This window comes from Gymnoscopelus microlampas (genome assembly GCF_963454915.1).
Source record: "Gymnoscopelus microlampas genome assembly, chromosome: 7".
In the NCBI taxonomy this organism is placed as follows: domain Eukaryota; kingdom Metazoa; phylum Chordata; class Actinopteri; order Myctophiformes; family Myctophidae; genus Gymnoscopelus; species Gymnoscopelus microlampas.
Genome location: NC_139944.1, coordinates 29,600,032 through 29,622,746, shown reverse-complemented (window position 1 = coordinate 29,622,746; position 22,715 = coordinate 29,600,032). Strand labels below are relative to the sequence as shown.

Sequence of the window (22,715 nt, the reverse complement as noted above, 5' to 3'; positions counted from 1 at the left end):
AAAATGGTTGAGAATCACAGCTGTAAAATATCTTCTCTTATGGGGGTCCCTGGCATATCTTTTCAAATGGGGGTCCGCGGGCTAATAAGTGTCAATTTGGGGGTCCTTGACATGAAAAGGTTTGAGAACCACTGCCTTAACAGACGACGTCACACTGGCTCCAAACGTCATACTGGCTCCAAATGAAACCCATTCTATCAGGTCTCGCAGGACGTGCCTCACTAGCCAACACACAAGAGACCCCAAAACAACAGGTTGAGAATTTTGATTGCATGAAACAATCACCTGTGCATGTGCATCCAGTCTCAATGTTAGAAAACAGATAATTGGTCTATTGTTTATGCCATAATGACATCCACACGTTTATTGAAATCAGGCCTCAAATGTTCAAGCATGTTCAAATCATGTATACTTGACCATAATTACAGACCATTTCCCAAAGCATACAGGCTTCTCAGGTGCCCACTCTTCTGGTTACCCAGGAGCCTGGAGCAGTAGTGGAAAGTAACTCGTACATTTACTTAAGTACTAACTGTACTTTACTTAAGTAAAACTTTGAGATATTTGTACTTTACTAGAGTTTTTCCAATTTCCAATACTTTTACTTCTAGTCCACTACATCTCATCTGGGATACAAATACTCCACTATATAACATTACATTTTGATTACCATATTTTTACTTGTAACGGAGTATTTCTACGTTGCAGTATTGACACTTTTACTTGGGTAAGACATTTGAGTACTGTTTCCACCACTGGATATAATATATCCAGTGGATAAGGCATATTATGCCTTGGATCAAGACGGTCATCATTGTACAGTCTGGCGGCTCTGGATTTGATAGGTCACCAAGTCTGGTGTGACACACCCGGAAGTGGTTCAATCAGACCAGCAACAGCTAGAAAACAAAACAACACCATGGCTGAGGTGAAGTATTTAAAGTATTTATTTTCCTTTTATCAAAAGCCTGTACAGTGTTAGGTTTGATTTGGTAAGGTGGTATGCTGATAGTTTGACTGTTGGTGGAGCTTAATCATATAGTTGTTTGTAACGTTCTCCGAGTAAGCTAATGCCATGTTAAGCCTAGCCAGAATGAACAGTTTGATACGGCTTCATTTACCAGCATGTTTGAAACAGATAAGAGATGACATTGATCAATGGAAAACAGACCAATGGTTGATGTTAGCCATCACTTTAAACTGAAGCGAGCTACAGCTCCAGTTGGCTAAGCTAGGCCGATACAGGATAGGTGGTCAGTCTGGGCACTTATAGGGACATCTGGGCACCTCGATGTAAAATTGGCTATTTTGTCCAAAATGTAAAAAAAATAAAAAATAAATAAAAGTTATATTTTAGGTAATGTAAAGTATGCATGATGTGAACATGAACGGTACATCATCATCATCAGATTTAATTTTGTCCTTCAACTTCTTGTTTATGCCTATGGTTTATGCCCCAAAATGACTGGATATACAGGTTTTGTAGCAATTTGTATCAATTGTAGAAATGTTAGACCTTAATTGTCGAATGTTAATACTGTAAGACCATTTAAAAAAAATGTTACATGGAGCTGCCCGGATGTCCCTAGTGCCCACCTATCCTGTTGCCCACTGATGTTGGCAGGAGGCTATGTTAGGCTGCTGCCTCTTCCACAATCATTTTATCTAAAGTCTGTTCCAGTGTCACCTACTATCCAGCACATGATTATATGGATAGGACAGCTAATCATTGTGACTACCTATGTTGTACAGTAGGGCTGGGCGAAATGGACAAATGTTTTGACCAAACATGGATATTGTGATCATATAAAGTTTCTTGAAAAATGTATCCATACAAACATAATTGTATTGTTGATATGATAACAAAAACAATTGATAACAAAAAAAAAAAATATATAAAGCTCTATTGAGTAGCAGTGTCCAGTAGTCTATGTGTAACACTCGGGATTCTAACCCAGGTCTCTCATGCTGGAAGGAACACCCAAACGGAATCTCCCCTTGGCCGGGGGAGACATTTGGTATTTTGGTCTTCAGGCAGAGAGGCTCAGAGCCACTCAGCTGCACACCCTTTGCCTGAAGACCAAAAGCAATAAAGCATTATATCATCCCCGGCCCAGAGGGATTGCCCTTTAGTTAGGTAGCAAGCTACTTAACCACTTATACCCTAGGATGATGAGCATCCATATTCTGGGAGGGAACATTGGCCAAAACTGGCAGATCTACAAGCTCACAGCACAGTGCGTTGAGCTTGGCTATTTTTGGCAAAGAAATTTGGTGTAGATGGAAAAAAGGGATCCAAGTACAGTTGCAACTCAGGTCTGTATAATCATGAATAGAGGGTTTAAGTGGTTAATATACTCCAGGCACCACCAGGAGGATACCAATCAAAGTATTCTGACCAGGACCAAATGGGTAGAGATTAAAATGATGAAATGGAGGATACATAGAACGAATGGATCTAATGATGGATGTGGTGATGATTTTACGCTATAGAAAGGAAACACTCAATTGACAACCGAACATAACCAAATATACTCTTAATCAAGTAAGGAAAACTATAACTAAATAGAAATCCTTAACTCAAATATTGCATCAAAGGAAGACCGGGAACAAACTGAACTCTATACACCATATTCCAGCATGCCTCTCTACAGACAAATGATCTGCCTTATAAACTGCTGCTATCTGTACACATAGGACCACAATGGAAACAAGTCCCCAGGACCTTTTTTATGTTATCCTTTTAGCCTTAATGTCTGACTGTACCTCATGCTGTTTACATTTCTGACTAATAAAGTATTTCATCAAGGTTCAAGGTATGTCAAGGACCCCCAAAATGATATTTGGCCACAGACCTCCATCTAAAATATTTTGTTCCAGGGAACACCAGAAACAAAGATTTGACTAAAAAATGTTCACTTTAAAAAAATCTATATTCAAAGATTTGCACACATTTTCAAGATCTTTCAAAAATAGCAGATCGCTTTTATATCTATTTTTGAAAATATTGTATATATAGCTAAAATCTATGTTCTCAGTGGGTTAGAGTAAGCGGGGAACATAGATACACTCCTATTGTCCCTTGTTACCACGCGAATCCTGGTCGTTACTCATGTTCCCTGGATAAAATGAGATGTGTTGTTTTCTCTTCCAGACTCATAGCTTACAGGACCTCCAGCAGCCAGCTGTCTCCTCCAAGGTTTTTGTCCAGAGAGACTACGGCTCTGGAACCACATGCAAGTTCCAGACCAAATTCCCTTCAGAGCTTGAGTCTAGGGTATGCTGCTAATATAGATGCAATGAATACTGACTTAATTTTGTATGTATAAGATTTGTATAGATGTAAATATATATATATATATGTGTGTGTGTATTTGTGTGTTCATTTATTTTAGCTTGACAAGCAGCAGTTTGAAGAGACCATCCAAACTCTGAACAACCTGTATGCAGAGGCAGAGAAACTAGGGAGGAAGTCTTACTTGGAGGGCTGCCTAGCCTGTATCACTGCCTACACCATCTTCCTCTGTATGGAGACACACTATGAAACGGTAATGCTGTTATAGCATGGTGCTGGGGCTGGGCAATATATCAATATAATCAGGGGTGCACATAACTTTTTAGGTCTGGTACGCAGAAGAGCACCTGGACATGTGACTTGGTGCGCATGGCGCCCGTCCCGTTTTGTCAACGGGGGGGGGTTCAGCCCGGACAGTTTTGTCAACGGGGGGGGGGGGGGTTCAGCACGGTGCCCACCGGACAGTCAACGGGGGGGGGGGGGGGAGAAAAAAAGGACGCTCTGCTTCTAAATTCCGCCGATTTTCGCCGTTTTTTTTTCTCACGCTGTTAGACAAAGCCCCCAAGGTTGGTGCCCTGTGCTGCTGCGCTGATTTTATCCGCCAGATTGGGACGTTCATGGCATATTTTGCACCATTACGGTGCGTTCATCATCGGTGACGAGTGCCTCTAACAGCCGCTGCTGGCTGCGTGCACGCAGCGAGGCAATGCGAGGCGATGCGAGGCGACGCGAGTCATATATCTACCCCTGTGCCTAATGGCTGTACATGGGGCCGACGGGTGCTTTAGAGTGATTGTGTGAGTGTGGCTTCAGGAAGTAAATTCCTAGCCTCGATCTCCAGGCTTTTATTTTTTAGTTTTGCTAAAAAATAAAAGCTTGGAAATTCCTGTCCCAGCTGTTGGTGCGCAAAAGCGCCTCGCGTCGCCTGATGTGGTGCGCATTTTTTTGTTTTTAATTATTTTGAAACATTTGAAAGAAAATACATATATTATCGTCACTATATCTGTCGAGGTATTTGGTAAAAAAAATGTGGTATTTGATTTTGTCCATATCACCCAGCCCTACAGTACATGATGCCGCATCTTGCATATACCAACAATGTTTTGGTTTTTGATCTATATAGGATGTGTTCTTATTTTCGGGGAACTGCTCTATTCATGTAGGTGCTGAAGAAGATTGCGCTGTACATAAAGGACCAGAATGAGAAGACATACGCACCCAGGGGATTGCTACTGACAGACCCCATAGAGAGAGGCCTCAGGGTCGTATCCTTCATCTAAATGTAGTATTGGAAAAACTGCATTTTCATAAGTGCTAACCATTAACGATATAGTCTCTTACTCTCAAGGGTAAACCTTCTTTTTAGCCATCCTAGCGGCGGGGCTCTGTGGTAAATCGCTTTGGTCCCAAACAAGATATCTTGAAAACTGCTTGCTGGATTTTCTTCCCTCAAGCAATTTCATGCCCTTACAACTCGGTCACAGAAATGTTCTCATATCCCAGTCTGCAACTTCATTAGTTATACATGTTTTTTGGCCAAGTGGCAAGTGTTACGGCTGTAATCCGTAACGTTCATGTCCTACCCGGGATTTGAAGGTAGCTGTGAATACCAATGCTCCTCTCAGAAGAGCAGACTATACTTTGCAGCCTGGTTTTCTTGAAGTGAGGGAACCGGGTGGTGATGAAGGTGACAATAAGAAGCTTGACTCCAGATAAGCCATAGTGGTATAAAGATCATGGACTTTATTGCCAACGTTTGGTAAGCATCTTGCTTGGTATAAATCAGTCCTGGACACAAGATCATGTACCTGTATAACTTATGCTAATTTTGTAGAAACTTCTACAAGTGCTACTATGTTTTTGCTGTTTTTATTTCTGTTTCTCCCTTAACAAACTGTTCTCTAGGTTGAGATTACCATCTTTGAAGACAGAAGCATTGGTTCAGGAAGATAAAGGACTCCAAAGGTCAGTGTTGGGGGGGGGGGGGGGGGGGCATTTGGAAGGCATGGACATAGTCCACTGAGTGTCATAATATGGCATTCTTTGTTCATGTATTTCATGTAATGAAAGTATTTTCCCAGCAGCATCTGATGTTGACGTTGTTGATTCTGTTTTTACGGCATGGCTCTGCAAGAGGTCTATGAGATGGTCTGTGTGTCTGTCCGGAGCTAATCTCGCAAACCGCTAGACTGATCAAACTTCACTTGCACACTGCCAGTAGGCTATAGAAGTACATCCACTTATTTATAAAGTGACGCACCAAGTTAAACTTGTGGCACTGCTCTGCTGCAGAATGCTTGCCAAGTCGGCCATACCACTTCTGAACCATATGGTATAGCCTCTGCTATACCATTTCCTCTGCTGTTTTCATCTACAGTAAGACTGGAAAATCTATGGCTTTTTGTGTATTGTTCAAGTCTGCTGGCACATCTAATGCTTGTGATTTATCTTATTTCTCTACACAGGCTCACCCTCTGGCATACCGAAACCCCCCGCAGACCTCCGCAGTGTGTGTGTAGCCCCCCCCCCAAAGGTAAAAGGGCCCCGCCCTCCCCCTACTATAGGCTGCTACATGACAGTAGACAGTGAGGCCCCCTTCTTTCATATTGTGGCAGTCTTTGATAAGAGTAGGCTAGCTCTTTTGTCCATTACCCTCCAGAAACACCCAAGTTTCATCTTGGTTCAGCTGCGTGTATGCTATTCTCAACTAAATGTCCCACACCGATTGGCTGAGATGCGTGGAAGAAGTACTCGTTTTGGTTTTGTGACAACCTATTCCATCCACCACGGCTTGCCAACTTGGATGGCATGCTCGGAGTCGTCAACAATGGCTGCTCCTCAAAAATAATTCTTAGGGAATCACATACAGTACATGTGGTTAAGCCTATCTGCCCTCAACTGTGCACTGATGTTGATTGGTGGACATCACTTGGAACATAGAGGGGCGACCTTAGGCTATAACACAGTGAAACACAAATTTGAATGTAGTGCTAAAAAAAACACATGGGCAGGGGGGGGGGGGGGGGGTTGGGTATTGCGCAAAGGTGAGGAATGTCAGATCTGTGTTTGATAAAGAGAAGGCAACACCCAAAGGGATGGCTAGAAAAAGGAGAGAGATGGCTGTGCTGGCTGATGCTGAAAAATGTTATGATGCGACACGTTGTGAGCTGAGATATTTTAAGTACATGGGGCTTAACTCATATACTGCCTAGAACGACTAAAACGACTTCTGTCCATAAGCCATGCCTGCCAAGAACGACTAAAACGACTTTTAAAAAAATTTAAAAAATTAAAAATATTTTTTTTTTTTTTTTTTTTTTTTAGATTTTTTTTTTTTTTTGACCCAAAGACCAATGAGATATGATTTTTCGAAGATATAGACTCCCATCCACTTCCTTGTTAACTTAAAACTTAAAAATTCTGTATCTCGGCTCCTGAGTACTTTTTTTTTTCAATGAAAAATATGGCAGTGTTCAAACGCAGCCAGAATAATTCTGGCAGTGAATGAGTTAAGTGGAACAAAATCCCCCCTTTCCCTTTGTTTCTTTTGCCTACATTTTATAGAATAGAATAGTGGCTGTATTTTTGCAGTAAAGCTGGCACGCATGTGATGGTATTAATGAAGAAATAAAAAGTATAATTTGAATATAGAATAGCCTGAGTTATTCAGCCAGTTAGTGCACAGACCATGTGCTCCAGAGTTTGAATCTGATTCTGACGCTTGATCGTGTCTCGCATGTCTCACCTCTCTGCCTTTGGTTTCCTGTCTCTTCACACTAAGAAACTAGAATGGTGTGCTCAGCAGAGAACAAAATCTCTACCAGGAGGCACAGTGAAAAAAATGCATATTCACGTGAGCATTTCCTGGGTGATAACATGTTATCCATAACATGACGGCCTAATGGGTACTATTGCCCTCTTGCATTCAAAAGGTGTAACTTTATACTTTCTGTATATACTGTCTGATAATAAAACTGCATATCTGTCTGTGCATGTATTAGAGCTTAAAGCCCAAGCCCAACCAAGACAACACCTCAATACCTTTTTTTAAAGATTACAGCCCAACATTTTTCTAAACAAGTTTTCTAAATTGACAGCAACCGTTTTCTCCTCATTAAATCTTATATTATACTGTATGTTGGACTGGTTAGTTGATTGGTTAGGACAGAAGTCATTCTTCCTTTTTCCAAGTGACTTTATTTATGGAAACGGGTGCGTATCGCTTTGAAAAGTCTGGTGTAGATCGGCCGTCAGGCATGTATTGTGACAAGCGTCATTTGGCTAATCCGTTTCAAATAGGACAAATTGTAAAACATAGTTGAACATAAATGCTGAAACTTTACTTTACTAGACTGGACTCATTGGAGGGGGCAGGGTATGTTTGTTGAGCAGAATGCCAGTGGGTTGACCCCTTTGACCTGATACTCTTTGTCTGGCAAGAGTCATACAAACTTCGCCTTCACCTAGGAGGATGTAGATACATTTGATTTAACAATTTTCCTGATATTTATAATACTACAGTGTACTTGTCCCTATATGTTTGTAAATTGTTCTGTCTTTTTATACATATAAGTTTCAGTTATTCTGGTAAGACACCATTCAGGAAGGAGAGTGCCATTGTATGTTATATCTCTCTTTGAAAGTTGTAAACTTGTCTTTTTTGATAATGCAATGACGTTCAGCATGATTTAATCTTATGCAGTTAATCAGAAAGAAGAAGTGTCTTTATATTTATCATGGGGGAGTTGTTTAACATATCTGTAATGGACACTCCTCTGGTTATGGTTCCACAGTATTAATAACTTGGTTGTAGGTTTCACTGAGACACTTTATATATGTTTTGTTATCTCAGCATGCATGTGACCTTATTTGGGGAGATCATGTTTTGCTTATGAAATGCACACAATGAATGCTTCTGAGTTTTTCTTCAGGTCAAGTTAGTAACAATACTGTAGGTTTATCTTAAAGGTGTCATAAAAAACATGGGGGCTATACCTCTTCAAACATTTTATGATTTTTTATTAATGTACGAATGCACAAAAGTCCTGTATATGTGAGCTGTATCTTTGGTGTGAAGAGTCAGTGCTATTTAAAATGTTATACTGTAACTGTACCTGTTTTTAATGGCCACAAATCACCCAAAAACCTTAAATACTTTGCATAACTCCTTTCCATTAATGTAAAGATTCCACTATGGTTGTTTGATACAACCAGTATACCTTTCTTATAAATATAGTCTGTCTTATCTAAATAAATGCTCCTTTCTTGTAAAACTATGTTGAATCCTGTTTTTGTCTTACTTCAGATACTAGAATAATCTAATATATCCAATACTTATTTATAGTATGTAAGGCTACTAGCGTTTTTGGAAAAGGCAATAATAAAACATACATATTAAAAACAGCACAAAACTTTGGAAATTTGTGTTTGGTAGATTATGTCTGTTGTAACAATGCTTCTTGCCAATAACATACTGTTGGAAAGCCTGTTTATTTCCCTTCCCTTGTAATTAACATGCATTTGTGGGATGAGCAGCACAGCTTAGTACTATGTGTGTTATGCCCATTGCCCATGAAGAATTTGCCAAATCTCGTGGTTGGGTGCCAGAACAAGGACAAATTGTTTTGAGTAATTTACCCGGCCAGTATAAACATCCTTATTAGATGAAACATAAATTACCGATTATAACCAAACTGCAGTAGCCTATGCAATGCACTGTTGAACCAATGTTTTGGTTTTGCAGTATATCTTGCAGCACAACAGACTCTGCAGACTGAATACTGAGTCAATTTAACCTAAAATTGGTATTCTATTATATATAGGATATTCCAAAGATCAAATAGGAAATTATTTCTGCAATTGAGGCTTTTGGCTTTTGGGCTTTTTCAGTGCCAACTATGCCTGTCAGCCCACCTTATCAATTATTGTCAAAGAATGTTGTCAAATGATGAAAAGTCACCATTTTATAACCTGCACTTGTACAATACAGTGCAAGAAACGGTTTGCACTATTCTGTTATTATGCATCCTACATCATATTTGAATCATAGTATTACAAGTGTTGTATTCTACTACATCGCTACACATACTAATCTATACGTTGGTATACAATTGGTCTACACTCACCAATGCACTAGAGAGGGTGGCTCAGTGGTTAACATTATTGCCTCACAGCGAGAAGCTCCTGCGTTCTGTGTAAATGTGCATGTTCTTTATGTGTTGTTCTTGTGTGTTTCCTCCGGATGCTCCGGTCTCCCCTCACACCAAAATACATGCATATTGAGGACATATTGCCAGTGCCCTTGACCTAATCTGAGTTCCCAGAAGTTTTCGCCAGCTCTCGCATACAAACAGGAGGGGCGAGGAACTTCTGGGCCAGAGCCCTGGTATTTGTGCGCGGGATGTAGCTTACGCTCAGAATCTGAGCGGACACGCCTCTTACCGGTTTTCTCAAGGAGAAATTGCTTCCCGTCGCTCCTATTTACATGCAACACCCACTGCATGTGGATCCCGCACCCCTTTCTTCATTGGCTATTGATTTGAATCAGAACGCAGTGGCTGCGCCCCTGCTGTCCAGGCTTTGAGGCAAAGCCTCCCAGACTACCCTTGACCAAACTGGAGCTGGTCCCCAGACACTGCGCAGTGGCTGCTCGCTGCTCATAATAGTTAGGATGGCTTAAATTCAGGGGTCAGACTTTCCAACAGGGATCAATCACTTACCACTTACACATACTACATAATGGGCACATTGAAATGTAAAACGTGCGCTTCCTCTGATTGCCTCCTTGACTGTGTGGGTGCTTGGCTACAGTCAATTCTTAGTATTTTAAAAAAACACCAGACAAGTGGAAATGTTGACATTCCAAAAGATGAAAATTTAAGAGCTCTTCGACTCCTCTGCCTGGTAAAAGTTGCGACAGGAAGCTGTAATCTGTTTGTCATTCCTGTTCACAAATATAATATTTTAAAATGTATTTTAAATATACAGTATTTTTCAATGTCCATTGCTGCTATGCTAAGCAGCAAGCTAGATCTAGATCAGCTAACACACAACCTGGACAAAGCTCCAAGTGTCCCAGACCTAGATCTTCTCCTTCCTGGCTTCCAAACTGTGGAATTTACTCCCCATTGCAATCAGAGCGGCAGGCTCCCAATTTTCCGCCGTAGTCTGAAGACTCAATCTTCAGAATCATATTTTGTGTTTTTCTTGACCACAAATGTTAAGAATGTAATTTAGATATCATGTTGTTTAGACAGATGCTAGGGTCATTGTTTACCTAGTATCTAAGTTTCTTTGAGGCACTACATTGTTCTCTCTGCATTCTAGGTGACAATTTATTTACTTTGTTTATTTCACTTGTAAAGATAAGAGCGTCTGCTAAATGCCAAAATTCTAAATTGCAATACTTTTAGATCTATGTTAAAACGTTCTGTGTTGCATACGCTTTCCACCAGGCAGGACACATTCCATTGCCTTATCCCTGTAATGAAAAGCAATTAATGAAGAATAAATAAGGTCATGCAAATGTTTTGATAATAAGAGACATGTGCCCTCTGGCTTTTAAAGCCCTGGACAGCTGGTGCGTGCACATGTCTGTTGATCAATCCTTCATACAAGGATATTGTTTTCAGGCCTTGTGGAAAATCAAAAATATCACACGCTTTAAGTGAATAACAAGTAACAGCTGATTAAAATCTTTAGATCAATAAACATTTAAGTGGCTTCAGGAATCAAGGCAAATGTTTAATTTAATACAAGTAAAATATCCAAATAATTATACTTTGTAAGCAAGGTATAAACATGATACAATTAGGAAAAAGCTGCTTAATAGAAAATTATAATTGATTTAAACTGTACACAAGTTACACCATTTCATTCTAAAGTGCTATTTCAAAAGGAAATAATTAAAATCTATTCAAATGATTGCAATAAAACATGGACAACATAGCTATTTTATTATTACAAACGTAAGTAGCCATTCAAATTAGACCTTAGTTACACTTGTCACTTGTCACTTTAATATAAGTTTGTGATGGTTTGTGTCTCTAGAACAGTGTCTGTTAAAAAAAAAGAATAAAGGTTCTATTTCTCACTTCATTGAATATCTATCTATCTACCAGTAGTTATTCTACAATATATATCATTGTAAGAAATAAAAGCCACTGTTACTTTTGATCTGTGATGTTTCACTGAGCAGCTTCATCAAGAATACATTAGATAAATGTGATAATTCCTGCATCAAATTAGGAAGGGAAAGCAGATGTTTATTTTGTTTGTAGTTATTTACAATACTTTTAGCTGCATCTTCTGTCTTCAATGACTTATACCTAATCCATGGCTGCTCAGTGTCTCACGGACACAAGTAACCTGGAATGTTTTAGCTATGAGATGGACAATCTAAGGACTAATCTATCCAGTATAATCACTGTCTGGTTTTGCTTCTTGATATCACAGATTCATGGTTCTGTACTTCCTTCCTTAATTTGGGGAGCAATTATCTTTGCTGACTAATGCCTGATTTGTACATGGTAAAGTTTCGGTGCGTGACACCAGTGCACAACTAAGTACAACTTAATTTATACTGGGCTAATTGGAACTATTATTGATCGTATGAAACATGTTATTGATTGTCTCACTGTTGTGTGCTTGTGTGACTTAATGGCAGAAAGTTACGTGAGTGACAAGTGTAATTAAGGACTTAAGAATCCTCGTTATCCGATTGAGATCCATTTCTTTTCCCCTTTCTGTTGGGGAAGTGTACTTGAGCTGTGGTCCAGTGAATATAACTATCATAATCATGAAAGTACCTGATGTTATATGAATTACATTTGAATATAGGGGCTCTTATTTGATTACATTATGTAGTACCTACATTCTTTGGGGTATGGCTTCAAATTCTGTGGGAAATGAAAATACATTGTATAGTGGGGAGGGTACACCACCCTGGCATAGTAACACAATTTATTTATAGTGGAAAATTATGATGTGGGATACTCAGAGGCCAACAAGTTAAACATCAAATCATGTAAAGTCCTAAGTGCATTTATGACACTCTATATGATTTGATGATGGTGGCATTGATGCTTGTTATCAGGGAAGGCACAGCTAAGAATAGGATCTCAGTGCAGAACATACTTCAAAACTCCAGGTGTTCTAGGATTATTACAGAGAGTGTGTTATGTATGTATTATAAAAGTATAATTAATCTTTAATACACCTGGACAGCAATTTTTCCAGTGTCATTAATTATTGATTATTCAGTGGCAATCATTTGTTTTAGCAAGTGTTGATATAAACATTGTTTATACACTCATAGAGCTGTTAACATAGATGTCGGTGACATGAGAACACAATGTTAAATAAACACTGAGGTTAATGTCATGTACATTTCATTATGGCCATAGCTTGGAAAATGTCATTCCCCAGAGAGATTTTTACCATGAATATACTTGCTTACTCATGGATATGACATCATGTTAATTTTTGGTTTGAATTACTTCCAGTTTTCTCGACTAATTTCCTTTCTCGACTTTTGGCGAAGCTAGATTTTCACTGATTTGTCATTTTGTACAAAAAAACGTGAAAAAAAGAACAGTGACATCATATTTCATTCAGCATGGTCTTCACCTGGTTATAAAAGCCGTGGGAGCTTTTCTTTTAAACTTGACCGTTAACTGCCAACCTATGAAATTCATTAATTAAACAATTTGTATAAAAACTAAACAAAAATCACTGTCATAACAATACATCTGACTTGAGAGAATAACCTTCGGCCAGAGCTTTCATCAAAGCCAGATGTATAAAATGACATGTTTGCTGTAATAAGCCCTGTGTTCTGAAATGACCTTTTTAAATGTGCAATGAGACAAATGCATACATTAGGATGAAGCCAGTTACAACATTTCCAGTGTCAAACTAGACAGGTTAATGTTAAGCTAAAGCATCCTTTTCACTGCTTAGCACTGTTATAGCTATGTATGGTTAGACTCTCCACATCATGTTGGGTGGAGCCTACAGCAAAATCGTCCAACAAATATAGCTAACCGCTATCCCACAGACACACCCCAGAAGGTATGTGCTCAGCTCATGTGCACATATAGGGCACAATGATGGGAGTTATATGGTGGTTATAACTGTCCCTCATTTGAAGAGACAAAATGCAGAAAAAAACTAAACAAGAAAAATATCGCACTGTTGCAATGAATACTGTAGCTGCCACCTTCTTCTTCGTCTCACTTCTCTACTTAGCAACTAAATGATTATCGCATGTAGGCTATGTCGTGCAACTTTGCAAAATCACACCCCCTCAACATTTCTGTTGCGGAGATGAGACTGCTTGCTCCTAACTCAAAAACCCAGACACTGTCTTTGTTTGCCTATTTTCCTTTAGTGTAACATTGAAGGCATTGTTCCTTGGCCTGCTGGGGAGAGCAGTCCCTGTTAACATTTCTTGCCGATGTCTCAAGCTGTACATCTCAACTGACAGACAATGCCATGCCAGTATAGTACCGTGTGCACACACACATGCTTGTGCTTTCAACCACCAGGATATTCCAAGCTGTAAACCTCAGACACTTTCCTCTTTACACCTCTTTCTCTCCTTGACCGTGAAAAGATGTCCGTCTTAAGTTCTCCTTGACTTTGACGAACTCAGGAGCTTTCAGGTTTTCCTCCTGTTCCTTCTCCTGCTGCTTCTCCAGCTAGAGTACAAACAGACGAGAATATTGGGTTGAGGAAAGAAGTTGAGGCTAAAACATGAGTTAGAAAATATCCTAATATAGACTTGAGTATTGCTGGCCTGCGACACGTTGTGAGCTTGTAGAGCCGAAGTATAAAACAAGGTTTTGTAAAATACTAAGTGGAGTAGAAAGTACAATATTTGTCCCTGAGATGTAGTGGAGAAGAAGTATAAAGTATTGACAAATCAAGTAAAGTAAAGGAAAGGCTCCTCAAATTGTAATTGAGTACATACAGTAGTACATGGGTACATTTACTTATAGTTACTATCCACCGCTGGTGTGGCGTCAGTGCAGAAACAAGTACCTCTTCCAGTTTCTGTTGCCTTTTGAGGAGCTCCTGCTCCAGAGGTGAGATCTTCTTCCTGGCTTCATCCTCTTGCTTCCTTTGTTTGATCATCTGCTCTCTCTTCCTGGCTTGCAGCACACGTTGCAACTCCGGCTTGGTCTCCACAGCAGCACCGCCGCCGCCCCTGGATCCCAGCCAGGACCATGCAGTCACAGGTTAGATTTGAACAGTGGTGGAAAAAGTACACACATTTTTTTACTTAAGTAAAAGTATAAATACTGCAATGCAGAAATACTCTGTTACAAGTACAATTTGAAAATAGCAGATCTACAAGCTACATCGCGACGCGCTGTGAGCTTGTAGAAGTCTATATAGGGCTGAAGTGGGTAATGTATGTTTTGTAATAATAATACAAATCTACAAAGTAACTAGTAACTACATTTTTCAAATAATTGTAGTGGATTAAAAGTATAATATTTGCCTCTGACACGTAGTGGAGTAGAAGTAAAAGTATTGAAAATTAGAAATACTCCACTAAAGTAAAAATAACTCAAAATTGTACGTAAATAGCCTACAGTACTTGAGTAAATGTACTTAGTTACTTTACACCACTGGATTTGAACAGTAGTGCAGCGACGTATTTAGATCTTTGACTTCAGTCAGTGGTTCTCAAACTTTTTAAATTACATAAAAAAAAAAAAAAGCTTTACGGCCTGGGTCGTAGCGTGACGGTCCAGGCACCCTAGGCTGCAATGCCAGCCTGACAGCGTGTCGCAGGTTCGACTCCCGTTCCCGACGACCTTTGCTGCATGTCACCCCCCATCTCTATCCCCATTTCCTGTCAGCCTACTTTCCCTGTCCCTCTCTAAATAAAGGTATAAAAAGCCCCCCCACCCCCCAAAAAAAGCTTTACTTTGAGTGTACCATTTGTACACTCCCAGAGTTACAGACCCATAAGGGTCCATTTGGTTCCTAACATCAATCATTTAGCTGGGGACATCATGTTGTAGGCTATATGTCTTCATCTAAGCTAAGCTTTTTGAATACGTCTGCTATTGGGGGTTAGGGCTGTCAGTGTGTTATTTTTTCCAGAAGATGGCACTCTTGCCATTAATGAAAATGGAAGTGGCTGAGAAAAGGACTTTCTCAGCTGTTCATGCAGACGGAATGGAATGGAGAGAGATATTAGTCCAATCCATGTCTGACCACCTGTCTGTGTTTCTTTTCTCTCCGATGAAATGCAGTTTTATATTTAATGACGTGACAAAAGGAAGCAAACTCATTTGTTTGTAGCTTTACCATATGTCATTTCAAATGGATGAATATAAATGCAGGGGTTACTGCTTCTCACAGAACTTATGTCTACAGTAGAATATAATCACAAATAGACAATAGAAATAGGACTCCGATATTGTAAAGTTGGCATAAAAGAACAAATAAGGCGGAAGTGGCTTTGAAAACAATGAAGGGTAACTTGAAAGAGGATCATTAGTCTCCACCAGAACTTCTGCTGTTTATCTTCCGATCAAAACCACGAATAAAGTTTTGAAATAGTTTCCAAGAATAAGATGGATGCTGCCTCTAACAAAGACCGTTAAATATGCACTTTGTTACTTGAAAAAGATCCAAACCAAGTATCCAAGTGGAGGTATTTCCCATTAGGACAGAGCGTTAAGACCAAGAGGCTTTTCAACCACATTACAAACAGGATCTCTTACTCTTCCTAATAGAAATGGGAGACATGGGAGGTTTTTTAATCAATTGGAGTAACTGCTTCTGTACATAAAAAGGCAAAATGTAAAACTTTACCCCACTCTCCCTCACTGCTAAATCGTGAGATAATTGCCAGCTGTTTCACAATTGCAAGCAGCTATATAGAAGGATAAAAAAAACACACACAGTGTCTCTAGATGTCTCTCCACATCACACTGTCTCCTTCCTTTTCTCTGCTGTGTGTGGCTGTTAATTGATTTGATGTGTAGTCTGGGGAGGCATGGTAACCACTTTTAATTAGAGTTGGGCTGGAGAGGGAGAACTGAGGGAAGAGATGATGATTAGAGTTTTGGTTCATTTAGTTTGTCTGTTCCATAAATGTGCGAAGGCTGAACACGGCAAATAAACATGATGCTAATTAGCGATTCTGTCCCCCATCAGTCTCATTGGAACATGCACACACTGAATTGAACAAAGTAAACACACTTGTTATGCACACACACACACACACACACACACACACACACACACACACACACACACACACACACACACACACACACACACACACACACAGCTGTTCTACGATACTTGTGAGGACCTTTCATTGACTTGATTGTGTGTCCATTCTCTAACCTCTAATCCTGTCCTAAATCATCTTCGATACATTTAAAATCCTACGGTAAGCCCCGAAAGTTACCCTAACCTTAGCGCTAAATGAGGACGGTCCGGTGTTCTTCACCTGCGTATGCTTGTGTAGAGATTTCATCCTTGTAAAGGTTTATTTTCCTGCCAAGGGTTTTGTCTTGGGAGTTTTTCTTCGCTCAATTGAGGGTGTAAGGACAATGGATCGTTTGTTTCCTTTGTTAAGGCCCTATGAGACTGTAAAAGTGATTAAGAGTATAGAAATGAAGACACTCTCACACACACACACACACACACACAAAGACACTCTCTCACACACACACACACACACACACACACACACACACACACACACACACACACACACACACACACACACACACACACACACACACACACACACACACACACACACACACACACACACAGACTGTTTAGAAGCCATGTCTGTTGTTGGTTATACTCAGCTTATTAAGTAAAGGACTTGCACTTATGAATTTGCGCTTTATTTAGCTCACAACACATTGCATTTTGAGCTTGTCGATCCGCTATTTCTCGGTGCGTGACACGGCGCACAACCAAGTATAAATCGGGCGTTACAGGGCTTTGCTTTTCCCTCTGAGTCCCTGTGGACCCTGGTCTTACTGAGCCCTCACATATACCCCTGGCTCTTGTTTCTCCTCTCTAACCACACAGCTTTGTGACATCCTCTGACATCTGAACCCAGCCTGCCCCATTCTATTGACATTTCTTTCACATGAATGTCCCCACTCATTTCTTTCTGTAACATGCCTGTTTGAAGGACATTATAAGCATAGATAAACATTAAGGATGTTTTTAATAATTTATAACAAAAAACAAACAAAATAAATCAAATTCTGGGGCAAACATTTGGCAACAACAGTAGATCTACAAGCTCACAACACGGGTCACTTTGTGATGCATTATGAGCTTGTGGATTGGCTATTTTCAGCAAAGTGATATGGTGTAGCGGCCTGGTGGGGGAAGAGAAGTGGGCCTTGTATGGACCCCTGGGGGACTCCGGTCAACAAAGTATGTAGGCCAGGGTCTAAGTGTGTGTGTCTCATAACACATAGATTATATCTTATTGTTATAATATTGTATTATGCCTTTACCTGTTATAATGGTACAGTTACACTAACAATAGTGTTATAATGTAAGGTGATACAATGTTCCATAAATGTTGTACTACAAAGGAAGTGCTACATACTGTTTAATTTCTCAAGATATAACAGAAGAATATGTAATGTTGTTGTTAGTAGGAATAAACACAGAATCACTCGGGAGGAAGTAGATTAAGAAAGGGGAGGAGCCAAACCCGAGTTCCTGTTATACACAAAAAAGGAGGTAGTGTCCCCAGAGACAAAAACAAAGTAATATTTTTTTTTTTTGTCTTTGTTTTACTTACTACTTTACTGTCTTTGAATGGGTTCCCAGATTGGTTAACCCTTGGCACTTAGGGGTTGTTGTTGTTTTTTTCTTCCAACAACGCAGATGACGTCTGTTGTCGGTTTTGAAAATGTAATGTCAAATTGAAATGATTGAATAGATTGGCCAAAGTTTGGCCCTCCTTAGACATTAACACGATTCTGTTTCCTTTCAGGGAAAAGAGAGATAATGATTGCAGATCAGAGAATGCTCAGTTGTTCTTGACCTAATTCTTCCACTCCCACTGCACAGTTATGTAGCTTATCTCCTTAGTTCTATTCCATCTTGTATCTCGATCTCTGTCTTTCTCTCTATCTCTTTCTTGATCTCTCTGTCTCTGCATCTCTTTAGGAAATAACTACCCACACATATGTCCTTAGACCCACTCTACACCACTTTATATCATCTTTATCTATTTCTCACACTCTGCTGGATAATTAACCATGTGATATGCTTGATATGCAATTAAAAGTCACGTTATTAGTACCCACTCATTTCTTTCTTTCTTTCTTTCTTTCTTTCTTTCTTTCTTTCTTTCTTTCTTTCTTTCTTTCTTTCTTTCTTTCTTTCTTTCTATAAATAACTTAAAATGCAGTCCAGGATCAAAGACACAGCCTCTCACTTTTCTAAATCAATACACTGTAACACGATCAATTCATGTTAGAGGAGAGATGATGTGAGTAGGTGTAGTAATTTAAAAAGCTCCAAATCTAATTCTCATCCTGTCTTCTCGGACAGCAATATCACAGCTGGGTGATGCCATATGCCCTAACATACAGTATCTAGAAATCTGTCTGAAATGTTAGGCAGTATCCATTTAAGTAAGATTACACCTGATTAACAATACAATGCTGCTCCCCCCTGGTCTACTGTATAACACTTGTTTACATTCACATTTGAGGCACTTTGCTAAGCTTTCTCCGGAGTGACTAAAGGAGAGGGTTTGGTTTAGTTTACATTTAACAAGTACAAGATGCACATGTTGCCAGAGCTACTGTACACTCAGCTCCCTTGTAATTTATTGTAGTATACAATATCCTGGTTGTAAAAATAACATGGGTTTGAGTGATGTGACAGATGCTGTTGGTTTATCACACCAGAACATAAAATTAGTAGGGCCTTTAGGGCTTAGTATTTTCCCCCCTCTCTACGATTTGTCATCTCTGGCTGAATTAGCAAGAGTGTAGAGAAATGAAATGTCCTCTGTTGCTGACACACCAACTGTCCACCTTATCGAGTAAAGTGCTTCAGTCATCGTGATCGGACAACTTCCCAACAACACAGAAGCGCTAGTTTTGTACAATGGCATGCTGTTGCCTAGCAACCCTTGGTCCATGTAATCACAAGTTAGAAAATCTGAGATTGTTGATATGAAAAAGAGAAACGCGACAGTACTCGATTTTTAAGATGATCTTTGAGCTATTCCTGGGTGTAAGTGATATTCTTTTTAGCAAAATAAGTGTTAAATAGCTCTATATTCCCATAGTAATCTTTGCCATAGACTGTTTGTTCAATAACAGGGGTCACCCTATCTCTCCAGTTCTTTGGTAAATAAAAAATACATTTTCAGGTGGGATAACATTCATTCAATCAGGAGAGAGAACCTTGAACTTGTGTGTTCTATGAAAAAAGCTAATTTATTTCTATTCAAAAAGGAGTATGACTGCCTGCCTCCAGAGAAAATCTTATTTTTCAAAATGTTAATGAAGTAATGAGAATTCTAGGATGTGACTGCAAAAAATCAACACACAACTATATCTATAACATTTGATTACACACAGTTCTATCAGTAGGCAGTTAATATGTTTTAACGTTTATAGCACTTAATATAGTTATTGTTGTATAAGAGACGATCTGTCGCTACTTCTCTTAAGTTCCAGTTCTTGTTCTCACCCACCATTTAATGGCTTATAAAAAACTGTCCCGAGGCCAAACTGACCACTGTAGTAAAGCAACAAATTAAAGAGAGGATGTCTTTATAATATTTAGCCTTACATCTGAATCTGAGTTTTTAAAATGTGTAGCCTGACATCTGAGTCCTAGTCACCAAAATAGCTTTTTGGGTATTGTTTATGGACAGACTTTCTGTTTGATACAAACTGTACAGCAAAACGGCAGCATTAAATGATATGAAACGTTCATGAATGTTGGGCAATGGTACCTAGATGACCTGATTAAATATTGGGGTAAATCGGTTGAAATTGTTTTACAAATAGTTTTACAGCAATTAATAACTTTAATAGCAATTAATAAAGCAATTAATAAATGAATAATGGACTTTGTTCTCGCGCCACCCTTAGGTCAAATTTCCTATTGCACACACAATCTCAAAATCTAATGGGTAGGTTGCAATGAAAATGAATGCCCTCAGGGATGAACCCTACTGATTTTGGAGACCCGATGGCCTTTCCTCTACTGCCACCTTTGGGCCTAATTTGCACAAGATATCTCAAATTCTAATGCTATGAAACTTGCTGCATGTATTCATGTTCCCTTGAGGAAGAACCCTAACTATTTATACGACCTCATGATCTGTCCTCTAGCCAAAATTTCAACTTTGCACGCATGATATTTCATAATCTAATAGGCAGACTGCATGATGTATCCTACTGATTTTGGTGACCCCGTGGCCTTTGCTCTAGTGCCACCCTCTAGAGGCTACTAGCAGTGCTTAGACTCTTTAAGTGTGTAAAACACATATAAATTGTGGTATTATGCCTGTTACAGTATATAGATAAAAAACAAATCCTTTCAAGCAAAAATACACACATCCGTGCCATGTTTAAGGTTTAAAACCAAACTGGTTGTCAGAAGTTAGGACAAACTTCTCCAACCTGTTCAGTAATAGTCCGCTCCAAGACCTTAGATAAAATACTGATATACTTTGTCATACAAGGGATAGCGAAAATAGCTATCCAATCCAAAAGCTCACAACTTGTCACCACTAGTTTGAAAAGTGTTGATTTTCTTTTTTAATTCTTTAACATTTTGATTTGAAAGAGAGATCACCTATAATGACATGTACAGAATAGGTACACCAGGCTTCATGTGGTCAAACTACTCCTATAGAGATGAAGCCTACGGGTAATTAGGGAGATGAGGTTTGATCAGTGGTGGAAAGTAACTAAGTACATTTACTTAAGTACAATTTTGAGGTATTTGTACTTTACTTATTAGTATTTCCAATTTCCAATACTTTTACTTCTACTCCACTACATCTTAGAGGCAAATATTGTACTTTTACTCCACTACAATTATTTGAAAACTTTAGTTACTAGTTACTTTTCAGATATAAATGATGATATTATGAAACATACATTAACCACTTTAGCCCTATTTTATACATCCGATCTATATACGATCTACAAGGTCACTACACGTTGTGAACTTGTAGATCTGCTATTTTCAAACATTTTAGTACTTTTACTTTTGGTACTTTAAGTACATTTTGATGCCAACACGTTTGTACTTTTACTCAAGTAAAATTTAATTCTGGATTAATTCTTTAATTCTTTTACTTAACACGTAACAGAGTCTTTCTATATTGCAATATTGGTACTTTTACTGAAGTAAAGAATTTGAGTACTTTTTCCACCACTGGGTTTGATGCATGTGGTACTAAGAATGTGGAAGAGTGGCACTATCCTGTTTACACAGGAGTCAGACACAGTTACAGTATAGTACCTTTTCTGATTCATGAGAAGCTCTCTGTGGAGGTCCTGGTGGCTTTTGGAGGCTTTGACTGGATTAACCAGCTTTTTGGGCTTGATGAGATCATGCTCTTCCTCATCGTCCATGTAATCTGGCTGGGGGGCGTAGCTGGAGCCGGGAGGAGGGCTTCTCGCGTGATTCCTGCATCCTCCATCATGCTGCTCTACTTGGAGGTCTGCATAGGCAGATGCTGTTGGTTGCAAAGGGAGATGGTTAGATTAAGTACAGGGGTTCCCAAATCTTTGCATGCCAAGGACCCCAAAATAGCCATAGCCTCTGGCTGCGGCCCCCCTATGGAGAAATGGCTTTAAAAGTGAAAAGTGAAAATAGCACAATGTCTATTTTTGAAAATGTTTGAAATAATGTTGACAGTAATGACTTGCCCTAAATAGGGACACTAGTGAAAGTTGTTAAACTAGTACAATAATCTTATGACTTGAATTTAAATTTAAATGGAAAAACGTATTTCTTTATTATTATTATTATTATTATTATTATTATTATTATTATTATTATTATTATCATTATTATTATTATTATTATTATTATTATTATTAGTATTAGTATTATTATTATTATTATTATTTTAAACCACTGTATTAGTGGACAGGTACAGGGGGAGACCATGATCAGAATCAAAGACCAGAATCATTAGTAATCTATTGGCTTAGTACTGTATTTTCATTGTTCACATATACAAAGAATTTGATTTGATAGGTGATAATATTGTTTTTCATTATACAAAATAGTTTTCTGACAACTTGTGTAATTAAAATAGGATTTAATGTGATTGTTGCTGTTTTCAGCGTTCTAAAAACAAATACAAAAAAATATATATCTCTGTCTACATGTAAGCCAAACACCAGGTCAAGTTCCT

The 22,715-nt window shown here is 38.9% G+C and overlaps 2 protein-coding genes across 3 annotated transcripts in view; one reads left to right on the top strand and one right to left on the bottom strand.

The window, feature by feature from the left end:
* Positions 1-884: 884 nt before the first annotated feature.
* On the top strand, positions 885-8,233 carry LOC311049614 (golgin subfamily A member 7-like). The gene is made up of 6 exons (XM_084063297.1): positions 885-928; positions 3,155-3,277; positions 3,396-3,548; positions 4,459-4,560; positions 5,201-5,260; positions 5,761-8,233. The coding sequence occupies exons 1-5, from the start codon at positions 920-922 to the stop codon at positions 5,246-5,248; spliced, it is 435 nt and encodes a 144-aa protein (XP_083919423.1). The 5' UTR covers positions 885-919; the 3' UTR covers positions 5,249-5,260; positions 5,761-8,233.
* Positions 8,234-11,025: 2,792 nt separating this feature from the next.
* Positions 11,026-22,715, bottom strand: part of LOC311049088 (protein FAM107B) — a 37,627-nt gene continuing 25,937 nt past the window's right edge. For both annotated transcript variants that reach the window (XM_084062545.1, XM_084062546.1), the window contains 3 exons: positions 21,812-22,028; positions 14,339-14,504; positions 11,026-13,995 (listed from right to left, as the gene is read on the bottom strand). In XM_084062545.1, the coding sequence (XP_083918671.1) occupies positions 13,879-13,995; positions 14,339-14,504; positions 21,812-22,028 (500 nt within the window). In that variant the 3' untranslated portion in view covers positions 11,026-13,878. The remainder of the gene's footprint in view (positions 13,996-14,338; positions 14,505-21,811; positions 22,029-22,715) is intronic.